Below are 12,182 nucleotides of genomic sequence, written 5' to 3' on the forward strand. Positions count from 1 at the left end.
CTTCCCTTCCCTTTTTTCTTTTTTTTTGCTTTTTCTTTTTTCTTTCTTTCTTTTTTTTTTTTTTCAGCTAAGACTACTGCCTCTGTTTGGCAGCAACATCCTCTGTCTGAGGGAAACATCATGGGGATTTCAGCAGACTGATAAATGAAACACAGCTGACCATTCTGTATCAACCAAGCAGTGCAACCAAGTGTTACACAAGTGCAAGGGCTCATCCCCTCTTCTAATGCTGCCTCAGTGATTTCTGGTTATGTCTCTGGTTGTTAAGGTTGGGTGCTTAGCAAGTTGGGAGAAGTCCGAATGGCTTGTTGTGGTGTAAATACACAAACCCAGAAAATTGGGAGCACAGGAGGTGCTTTAGGAAGGTGCTCCCCTTGATTCTGAGGGAGGACAGAGTACGCAGAGCTGTCTGACTGAGGCTTGTGTAGCCTTTTATCAACACCCTTCAACAGAGCTCTTTCCTCTGCCTACAGAGGTATCTTATCCTAACCTGATAGTTAGGAAGTGCTTCTTTATAGCAACCCTGAAGTGGGTCTGTGTGAACTGAGAGAGTAATTTCTGTGTCTCATCCTTTGTTCAAAACAGAGAGCAACTGATCAGTATCCTTGCACAGGAATATTGTACATATTTGACCACTATTCCAATACCCCTTCTTACCACCCTCCGTCCCTTGCATATACTTCTAAGGGAGTAGGTAGAAACTGGCTATCAAAAAACATATGGCGATGCAGTCTGTCTTGGTCACAGAGAATATACATGTTCATAGAGCTAGAAGATAATTTGGATTCACTGTTAACTTTCTGTTTGCTTTTCCCATCAGGATAAAAAAAATAAAATGTAGGTATAACCTTTTAGTTGGAAGGGGTTATGAGTATAATCAGGATAGCTTTTGGTTTAGAAGCAGCCCAGGCTTTGAGGGAAGAAGGATTCCCCTCCGGCAGTTGGAGAGCCCTCAGTTTGGTTTGCTTGGTTCAGAGGGAAGAGCAGCGACGTTTCTCCGGAGGGAAGGGCAGCAGGGTGGATGCCAAGGGGCTCACAACGTGCCCCACATTCTGCCTCCATCCGTTCCAGCACTGAAAAGTTTCAATCCAAGGAGAAGGTTTCCTTAAGAGTAAGCGTGTGGATAAATGGATGCTCGTAGGAAGGCCGAGGGCCGAGCGCCTCACGGCATCCATCCTCTCGGTTGTTGCTGTTTTCACATTACACAACACCCCTCTGCCAAAGCCATCAAGGAAGCCAACACTTATTTGACCCTGCAGTTTCAGCATAAGTTGTTTGATGAGGGAATTTGCCCTTTAGGAGAACTAAGGGCAGTTTAGATTTCCCTTAAAGTGCGTGGTTATGACATTTGATGCATTTCCAAGGATATTTCTGCCTCTTTGCTCTTTATATTACTTGTGAAAAGCAAAGGAAAGTTTTTCCATGGGTAAACAATAGCCAAGGCCCTTCAATGGGAAGCCAATGACATTAGTGTTGTGTAGCGGAGCTGTGTGTGCAAGAGAAGATGCCGTAACGTGTGATACTATCGGGCTAGTTTTGCTGATGCAGCTGCCGCGAAGGAGCAAAATGTTCTGTAGCCGTGTAGGCGTTGTGGACACCCAGATGAAACGTGGTGCATATCGGCATGCGATGGGGGAGGCCGATACTCATTCTCTTAAACTAAATACAATCTCCCAGCCCAGAGTGGAATATTCGGTGTCCTTTCTTAAGTAACAGCTTGTTCCAGAAGGAACAAAAACAGTGAAATCTGCTTTCCGGCTGAGTTTTGCTATGCGTCCCAGCGCCTCCCAAGCCTGTCTGTTCCGTCTGTTCTGCCTCTCCAGAGCACCCCGCGATCCCTCCTGAGCCTCCCTTCTCCCCTCCTTCCCACCCCCTCACTTCCCAGGCTCCCGGCGTGACCTGCGGCCTGGGCAGAGCCGTGCACGGGGCCGGGGCTGGACACGTGTGTGTGTGTGCAGCTGCGGCCGCGACTGCGACCGCCTCTCGCCTTCCCCTCGCGGGGCATTAGCGCCTGCGGCCACGTTCCCGCCGGCGCGCTGGAAACCGGGAGCTTTCTGGCCTCCAGCCCCTCTGCTAACCGGGACTGCGGCTGCGCGGAGGGTTCTGAACGTGGGAGGGAAGGGCTACACGCATCTACAGAGGCCTTTTTTCCTTAGGTAACCAGAAAACGCATGAAGTGGGAATGCATAAAAGTTATTATTTCTTTTCTTGCCTTTACCTTTTAATAAGGTTACCTTTAATAAGGTTTTATTTTACTTTTTTTTTCCAAAATGGTGAAACTGACTGCCCCTAGAAATAAAGTCGAGCATGAAGTCATTTTGGTTTTATGACCATTTCTTTGCTATTTCTTTTTCATCTTACATACAGGAAATGACATAGAACGCTTAAGGTTGGAAGGGGCCTCCAGAGGTCATCTAGTCCACCCCACCCTTCACACGTGGGGTTAAAAGACACACTGAGACCTGCCAAGACTGTCATGCCTGCCAGCTAGATGTGCGTCCTCTGTTGCCCTAGGCCAGTAGGATCTCTCTTTGCCTTGCTTTACTTCTGTGCCCAGAGGTGTCTGTTTGGTGCCTCTGCAGACTGTCTGTGCTGCCTGCTTGCTGCGTGCTGATGCTCCCCGCGGTTATCGCGCTAAGCCAGGCTGGGCATAGCTAGCCCCTTACCTGAAATATTAAAAGAAGACAAGTTTTTCTGTCACACGTATGTGTTTTACTACAGGTCTGTGACAGAGGGCAAAAGCCAAGACAGCTTAGGAAGTAGCTGTTACCCTTGATACACTGTACAGAGAGCGTATGTCTTTGTAATCTTAAAATAGATATTGAAAGGAGAAGCAGACGAAAGCTCATTTAAAAGAATGGTTTAATGCTGCCTCTGTGGCACTGAATTATTCTTGAGAAATTTAGTTTTCAGTACTGAGGAGACTGTATTATATTCAAATTTTGTACTGAACAAGAATTTGATGGCACCATACTTGATTTTTGTTTCTTTTCCCAGTGCTTGTTCAAATCTCGTTTGGGCTTTACTGTCATGAGAAAAAATTACTGGAATATAATACATTTTTGATATACTAGGTGAAGCAAATGTCATAGTCCCAGCTCATCTCTTGCTGGACACCAGTTGATGCACTAATAGAGGAAAAACAGTCCATGGGGAAAATATCTGTCCTGTCCTTTATGCACGTAGCATTTAGTGATCTAAGACTTTCAGATTGTAAATTCACATTGACTATGATACTGCATTAAAAGAGAGCATTACTTCCATTTCCAGAATGCACAGAGTAATTTGCTTAAGTAAGAGTACTTGTGTGCTTTATGTGAAGGTGCAGGTGGTCTGTCTGATGCTGCCCTAACACTGAATGGCAAAGCAGAAATGGAGAAAGTTTTGAACTCAGACCTGGTTATGAGTCTAATGCACTGAGATGGCTGTTCAAGACTTGCAGAAATAAGTTTTAAACTGTTTTAATGAACTGTGTTTCTCTATATCAAATTATTCCAGAGCTTCTTTATTTATGGGAGAGAATTTGAATATTTAATCCCTTAAAATCGTGTGAAATGTGGGTTGCACAAGACTGGATATTTGAATCGTTCTCCTTAGTGAATCTGGATGAAGCAAGACCATTGCAGGCCGGGGAAAGGACGGGAAGCAAAGCTCTGAACTTCCCTGAGGGCCGTTTTGAAGTTCAGAGACTGAGTGCATGGCCTTTGGATCACAGGTTTTACTGCCATTTAAAAATACCCGTAAACGCCTGATAATCAAGAGAAAGAAGTGGAACTGCAGTTGTTCTTGTCTGAACTGCCACACAGGCACAAGGTGGCACTGTTGGAGTGTAAGAAGGCTGTGATTCAAGATTTCCTCTTTCAGAGGGGTTTGCTCATCTGTATGTGGTTTTTTTTTTCATTGTTGAGGAAAACCTGTATTACAAAACCAGCATTTCTTTCTCTATTGGTGAATGTAGGTGTAGTTGTGCAGTAACTCCATGTACACCACACACCAACTCAACATATACCATCAATACCTACATCTACACAATACCCGTTCTCTTTTTTTTCCTCCTTTTTTTTTTTTTTTTTACTATACATATAAGTTATATAGCATAGCACACAGCAAATATTTTGGAATGTAATTCTGTTGCAGACAGTCTTCAGAAAGTAATATTTTGTTGCATGTTTATATGTCAACTTTTTCTGTGACTCCCTGAAGATGACTGGCAATTTCCCAGGGGGCTGCCTTTTGTATATGGGCTTGGGATTTGTGCTTCTTCTAAATTACAGAATGGGCATGGGCAGGGCTTTTTTTGGAAAGAAAAATAGTGCGGTTTTGCAGAAACTCCTTTTTTTCAAGTGGATGTATTAGCTCTTCAAATATAATAGTTTTCTCATTAAAACTGCTGAAGAAATTTGCATTATGTATTTAAGGTAAAGAGAACTCTGACATCTGAATTCTTTCTAAGTTTTTGAACCTCATATTGCTGTTAGGCAGGTCTGATTTGGGGAGAAAAGTTACTGTGATCTTCTGACATTCCCAAATTTAAAATATTTCAAGAACAAAAGCTATTCAGAAAAGAACTTGGAAGTAAAACCAATTCTTATCTTTCTATTTGTACAGTGGAGGTTATTCGTGTGTTTCTTCTGGGAAGAAAAGTAAAGTTTTTGGAAGAAAAGACCTTTATTTTGTGGAGTGCAGTTGTAGACGCTGCCTGCTTTGCCTCTCCCTGGCTCCTGGGCTGTGCCGCGCGCTGCGTCTTCCTCTACCCTTTGCCTCCTGTGTCCTTGCCTGCGAGGCCAGGGACAGTCTCCCTGTGCCCGGGTTCCTCAGAGCCACCCTGGGGCCACAACCACCCGTGGGGCCGTCAGGGTGGGAAGCAGTGGGGCCAGAGCAGGGAGCCTGTGGAGAGAGGCTGGAGCCTGGGGCCGCTCGGCCTCTGTGGGGAGGAGAGCAGTGGGGCCACCTCAGCGGAGAGGGCGCTGAGCCGAGTGTAAAACCTTTATCCCCATGAACTGGGATGGGCCCTGGAGCAGGTTCTCCAGAGAGACCTGCCTGGCCAGAGAGCAGGCTTCGTCCTGAAAGATTTTAAAGGTCTGAGTGGACGCAGCCCTGCACGGCCTCATCTGAGCTAGACCCGACCCTGTGCTGAGTTGGAGATTCAACGAAGACACCTCTTCAGGTCCCATCCAACATGAATTATCCTGTAATCCTAAGATTTATCACTTAATTAGCTTCAATTCTGCCCATTTTTTCCCCATTATATAGGTCACTTTTCTCCTCTCATCTTTTCTGTTTTCCTTGGACCTTATTTAGGCAGAAGACTGTATCGCTCTGGTGAAGTTTTATGTTAGTAACACATATTGCGAGTGAGCACAGGTATCTGGCTGGTGATGTTCCTGCTGAGACAGCCACTGCTGCCATATATCTGGGATATGTCAAGACCATTCAGCACTGTGAGGAAAGAGTGGAGGGAAAAGAGTAAAAAGAAAACTTCCAAAACTTTAGATTTAATTGGGATTGGACTGAAGTAATTGGCACCTTATCAACATTTACATTAACTTTCAAAACTCTGATTTTGTGATTTTCTATCGTGAATGTAATTTTATTTATCTGCATATTTGATTTGATTGAATATTTGATGATTTGGCAAAACATTAAAGGTCAGGAAAGTCATAACCCATGTATTTACATAATGATGTTATCTCAAAGGATAAAACTGAAACATTATTTTAGAACAATTAATTTATAGTTTTTTTCTATTTTGAAAATATGTCTTTTTTTTAGTCTATGTTTAATGATTTTTGTCAAACGTTTAAGGTTATGTATGAAATTCCCAAACGTTGATGTGACAATAATTTTGGTGTTGGTTGCTTCGGAACCTTCTTTCTACACTGTAGCTGCAGGAAGGGGCCTAGTTTGATTCTGGCTGGTCTTGCTCTGTTATCTAATTAGACTAATATGTATTCATATGGGAAATGGAAATCTTTAGTGGAATGGCTTCATCAGAACAACAATAAATAAGTCTCGCTCTCTTTGTTACAGCGGATTTTACCCCCATTCCATATAAGGCTCCACCACCTCCAGAAATAGAAAAGAAGCTTCCACCATATACAGGCTTTGGTTCTGAAGAGGATTCACTGTGCTCCTGCCTGGGTCTGCTTCCCAAGCCTCCCCAGAAAGATTTCAAGAAATTCATGGAGAAAGACAGGTATTTTAGTGATAATTCATTGCAACCTTTTGGATCATTGCTTTTTGTGAAGGAGTTGGAATGTCATTTCTCAGCGTGGTATGATTCTTATCAGAGAGTCGTACATATAAGGGTGTAAGAACTGATTTAGTGACATGATATTGCACTTTTCTCTGATCTCAGCAAAATTTATCTTCTCAGAAGGCAAATATTTTTCCTCCCTTGCCTAGTCCTCTGGCTCCTTTCCTTCTGCTGTCTTCAGTGGAAGTCCTATTCAACAGTACTTTTGAATACTCCAGCAGTCCATTGCTGATATTTGGAATTTACTTTTTTTTGCCAGTTGATTTTTATGCAGAATTTGCTGTAGCAATACTAAATAATTAAGCCTTTAATTTCCATTATGGCATGCCTTGTCAAATGTAAAACCTCCATATAAGAATAGAGGTATTAGAAAAAGACTTGGCAATGTATTGCTGGTGTATATAGTGGTGCTGTAAATCATTTTAAACACAATTAGCAAATAACCAGCTAGCAAAATCATCTGATGAACCTAATTTCATGGAGATGATCCTATTACGTATTATTATTCAGAGTTTGATTTGAAAATGTACACATCTAGATATGCTTTTCCTTAATACATTTTCTGGAAACAAAAATGGGAGTTTGATTTGCAACTAAATTTGAATACAAATTCATTCCAGGCTTGTAGCAGAAAAGTGCTTTTCTCCCCAAAATAATTTCTTTCTATCTGGCTGAACCTGGTTGGTTCTGCTAATTTAAGCTCAGAATAATTTTTGACAAAGTAGGAACCTTATCCTATTTCTCTTCTTATTCCAGGAATAACATAATTAATATATTTTATAAAACTCAGGAGAATGCATCTCTAAGCAGTGGAAACTTTCCTCAGACTGTTTTTATTTCCTTAGTTTCTTTGCTCTGCTTTTGCTTTTTTAGAAAGGGTCTGGAAAGCAACATACTGCGCTTTCTCGCAAAGCTTATTACCGATAACCCTATTGACAAGGAGCGAAAATTCATTATATCCTATTTTCTGAGTGATGACACCATTTCAGTTTTTGAACCTATGCAGCGAAACACAGGTAAGAGGTAGCAATATTTTGCGATCAGTCCCAGTTTTCCTGACCGTTTAATTACAATTTACAGAAAACATTGAGGCTAGACTCAGGGATGTGGCCTTTTAAGTGCAAAGGGAATTGCATCAATGGGTCTTCTCTGTTAGCTGGAGAGTTGTTTGTCATAGTAAATCATAATCTTCATCATAGAGCATAAAGCTTTTTACTGTATGACAGCACTTCACAACATCCTTTAGGAAGTAGAAGTTTAGTATGTTAGAATTTTTATTACTCTTTAATATGCAATTTTGACCTTTTAACGTTTGCTTGTCTTTCTAGGTTAAGTACAGGAATTCTGTGGAAACTGGCATTAAATAAGAACAGGCAATTTAAGACATTAAGCATGAAAGAGTAAGACTTATTTTGCAGACCATGTTATGGTGTTATGGTACCTATATAACAATCATTGTATAAAAGCATCTCATGAAAGCAAAACAGCTTTGATATTTTCTATTATGCAATATCTCTAATAATAGATATTTGGGCTGGTAAAGAGTGAAGAGTGTTCTGTGTTAGTGTCTGCCCAAATATGTGTGTGGATATATATGTGTGAATATGTATGCAATACTAGTATGGATTTCAGGAGCTAGATTGCCAGTGTTTAGTGGCAAAAACTTTATTGCTGCTCTGTTGTTCATTACCTTTATCCTGGTGTTGGAGCACGGTCCCTGAATGCTCTCCTGGTTAAATTATTTCAGTCAGTGCTGTCATAGGCAGCAGTATATGAGCATATACTCATATGCTCATATGCTCATAGAGCATATATGCTCATATGCTCATAGAGCATATACTCTAGCTGAGTATATGAGGGGTTCTGTGATTTCCAAGCGTCTCTTAATTCCTTGCAGTGTCAGGTGCATGGATGCAAGGATACAGTAGCAGGAAGAATAGCAGAAAGCTATGTAGTCAGTCAAAGATGTAGAGGAGCTTTGGTTAAACGTATTCCTTTTAGAGATATTCATGTATTTCTCTGAAGAGCATAAAACATCTGGGTCAGCAGCTTCAGAGCAATTCACACCCAGAAGTGCTCTAGCACCATTGGAGTGTAAAGGAGTGACTCTTCAAAAACCTGCTGTCACTCTCAGACAAAATTGTGGGGTGAGAAAAATTAGAAAATTATAGTCTCAAAGATAAGAGAAAAAAAGAGGAGGTTTCCCTAGCTACATTGTCGAGCTCTCGTAGAAGTTTGTGACTACTTCTTTGGAAATGCATGACTTGCCCTCTACCAGCTTCTTGGTATCAAGCCTTAGTGCGGTAATTCAAATATGACAATGAGCAGTGCTTGGAACAGACCTTTTTGATACTGCCAATGTCTGGAGCAATGACTGTTTTCGGGAGGACTGTTCATTCTTCTTTAGTTCAGGATCTGGAGACCTTCAGCTCTTGCCAGCAGTTGACTTTCTAAGTTGCATTCAACTTACAGATAAGGTCTTAGTATCCTTGCAACCACTATCTGAATTGTTGCTAAAAATGATTTCTGAAATGAATCCGTCAGATATGTGATGAACATCACATCTATAAAAACTGAAGGTGTGAGGAACATCTACATCTTATGCATTGTTAGAGCAGTCCTTCTGTGCCAGTAATGCTACTAAGTTAATTTCAAGTGCAGTACATTTATAGGAAGGCTCAAGCCTTTTAAATGCAAAGAATTCCTAATGGCATCTGTGTTTGTATCAAAGTATATTTTGAAAGGATGAATATGGACCCTACCCTCAACTTCAATATAAACATATATAAACAGCTCAAATGTTTTGGAAATGTGTAGAGTATCTGCCTTGACTTCCATGCGCGTTCTCAGTTGGTCCTGCTCTACTGCAATGTAAAGATTTAGCACTGTTTAGGGGAGCAGTCTCCTGTCCTCATTATTTTAACAAGTTTCTTGGCATCCAGTGGTTAGTAATTTACACAGCTTCTTTAGAATGACCAACAGGTAAATGCTCATATATAGAGAGACATTCAAATAACAGTTGCTTGCCCAAAGGTGCATGTTGCTTTGACATACCGGTGTATGGGTGTATGTGCATATAAATATGTGCAGATAAACGGGTACATCTACGCTACTAGATTAAAGAAGTTCAGGATACAGTTTGGATCTTGGACCCCTGTCATCTGTAGTGTCTAATTGTTAGTTCCCATCTGGTTCTGCTTTGGACCGTTCCAGCTAGAGAAGACCCAGAGAGTCCAGGTCCTGTACTGGAGAATACTTAACCTTCCTTTGCCCTTACCAGCCCTCTAACACCATCCCATTTTGTGCACTTGGGAGTCATTCTCAGACCCAGTGGTTGCAATGCAGATACCTTCAGGTTCATGCTGCAGAACGCCTCTTGGTGGGCACGTGGCACAGCGTTCACGTACCTCAGGCAGTTTTAGCACAAAAAATAATAGCTGTGTGTTACATCCTCAGGTTTATCACACAGCACCCGTAGCAGAACCAGGGCCAAGCACTGTGCAGATGTAGTCAGTTTTTCAGGCCCTCAGTAGCATTTGGCTGTGAGGCCAAAGATTACTCCCTGGCTTCCTTTTATTTGCAAATGAAAATACATGCCAGTGTTGCAGCTGGGGTCCCATTAAGTATTTCTAGTCACCAAAATATGAAACACTGAACTGGGCAAGTTTGCACAGCAAGAGTAATGAAGGCTTTAAAGTATATGTGAAAATCAAGTATCAATAAATGAGTTTTTTCAGGGGTGTTAAAGTTGGTGAAGCTGAGATCTTTCATTAAAATCTTTCACAGATGGTAGAAAGATGAAGTGGAGGGAGAGTAAAGAGATCATTGGATGTGGCTAAGGCCTGGCCATTGCAGAGCTCGGAGAAAACAGCCTTTCAGGGGCTGAATGAGACATAAAAATTATGGGGTTAGAGCAGAAGTTGGAAAGAGACCTGGGATTGCAGAAGTTTATTTGCTTCCATTGCTTTCTTTTCTTCTCTCCTTTTCTGCTCTCCCTCTGTCCTTGCTCCTTTTTAATCACGTCTAGCATAAAAGAGAGTGAATTTCCCTGGGACTAGGAATGAGAAGGCTTTGCAGAGGTCAAGTGTGAGAGGTGAGAAAACTGGGTAAGGCAGTCAGAATGGGAATGAGAGAAGAAGCTTATAAGAGGAGGAAAGTGGTATTGAAAGGAATGGGGCATGAGAAAAGTAAGGTTGAACAAATCTTGGAAAGGGGATGAGTTAAAAAAAGTAACTGGTTCCCAAAATAACAGCATCTCTCTTTGTGCATGGATTCTTGTTTTAATGATTTTTTTACAGATTGTCAAGTAAAAAAGCTTCAAGTCTCAGTCCTAAAACCTGAAGTTGCTCTTTTCTCAGTACTGGAGCCTTCAGGTTGCAGGGAGGCACTTTATGCTCTTAGTAGCATTGCAGAACTGGATTTGAAGTGCACAGGGTTGGACATCTTGAAGCACTTGTGGAGATGGGGGGTCAACACATAAGTACTTTGGCTCCCCGTGCAGGAGATCCTAACCCCTTTATTTTGCTGTGTGCAAGTCCAAGCTAACAGCTGTACAAACATATGCAAAGACTGATCTGATCTTAATGGAAGCGGGTCTTTGATTGGGGTGTTTATTTTGTGCTTTAAGCCTCACTCTTGTAGATTGCCATCAAAATTTCTCATCAGATTTCAGTGTAAATTCTGTAACCTAATGAGGTATGTTTGGTTAATGCACTTGAAATACACTAACTGAAAGCATTTAAGAAGTAGTTATCGGGGATATTAAGGTAAGTTTCCAGTCATATTACACAAGGGCAGGAAAATACAGAGCCGAGAGTGAAGTGCCAATCTTACAGAGACCAGTTTAGCTTAATTATTACAAACAGTTGCCAGGATTATATAACCTAAAATTTTGTATTTGCTTTAATACCTAGGTGAAAAGGAATGTGTTAAGATTACAGTTACATTAGTGATTTGAATCATTTTTGAATTTAATCTAGACCTGAACGTTGCCTTAGTTTATTTTTTTGTCTTCTGCTTTTATGATGCTAGTGAGGCAATTAAGTAAGACATCTGATCCAAACTCTGGTTTAATAAGCAGTTTGGGTTTCACATTTGTTTAAATTTTGACCATAAATGGCATTTTATTACACTGCTCATCAGCCATTTATGGGACTTATATCACTAACTAATATATAAGCCATCATTAAACATTACTAAAGTATGCTTGCTGGCTTTTGGCTTGGAAGCTCAAATATAAACAGGAAATGAACACCAGGCACTTCAGGGCTGGTGTAGGGCACATATCCTGATGAAACAAAACACTTCACAGACCTTGTTCTAGAAAATTTGGGAAGTGTGATGCAACCCTGTCATGCACTGTAAGATATTAATGGAAAGAAAATGTTGCTTTTAATATCTTATATTAGCCCTTAAACAGTGTGTGCTGTTTCCAGTGACATGAATAAAAGCATCATAACATGAAAAGAAATAATCTGACATATGAAACTCACAAAATAAATAACAGATCACAATTAATTTGCATTGCCAAAACAGTATGTGGAAGCAAGTGCCATCTCACTCTTGATTTTTCACATTCGAAAGTCCTTAATAACAAGTTAGAATTACTGTGCATCAGAAATCAGGTTCATAATAGGACTGTCTTATCCTGAGTTAGAGGAGGGGCTTTTATTTTTGCTTCCTTCTTTGCTTGTTTGGTTGCTTTGTTTTTTACTTTAGCAGGGGGAGGCCAATTGCCTGCATCTTACATCTCTCAAGGGTCAGTCTCAAGACTGGCGACAGGGTTGTGGGAACCATTTGAAGAGGCAAATTTCCATCACATTTTAAAGAAAAGGGAAAAAAAAAGGGAAGGTGTTTGGCAAGCATTCAAATGAGACATGTCACAGAATTTGCATAACGCAACTGTTGCTGTGAGCACTAGCAAAGA

General features: G+C 41.1%; 1 protein-coding gene across 1 annotated transcript in view; it reads left to right on the forward strand.

Moving 5' to 3' along the window:
* EFHC2 (EF-hand domain containing 2) overlaps positions 1–12,182 on the forward strand; it is a 52,348-nt gene that overhangs the window by 23,613 nt on the left and 16,553 nt on the right. The window contains exons 8-9 of the mRNA XM_026044006.1: positions 6,031–6,196; positions 7,130–7,272. Of these exons, the coding sequence (XP_025899791.1) occupies positions 6,031–6,196; positions 7,130–7,272 (309 nt within the window). The remainder of the gene's footprint in view (positions 1–6,030; positions 6,197–7,129; positions 7,273–12,182) is intronic.

This window comes from Nothoprocta perdicaria, unplaced genomic scaffold (genome assembly GCF_003342845.1).
Source record: "Nothoprocta perdicaria isolate Ctin4 unplaced genomic scaffold, notPer1 scaffold_346, whole genome shotgun sequence".
Classification (NCBI taxonomy): domain Eukaryota; kingdom Metazoa; phylum Chordata; class Aves; order Tinamiformes; family Tinamidae; genus Nothoprocta; species Nothoprocta perdicaria.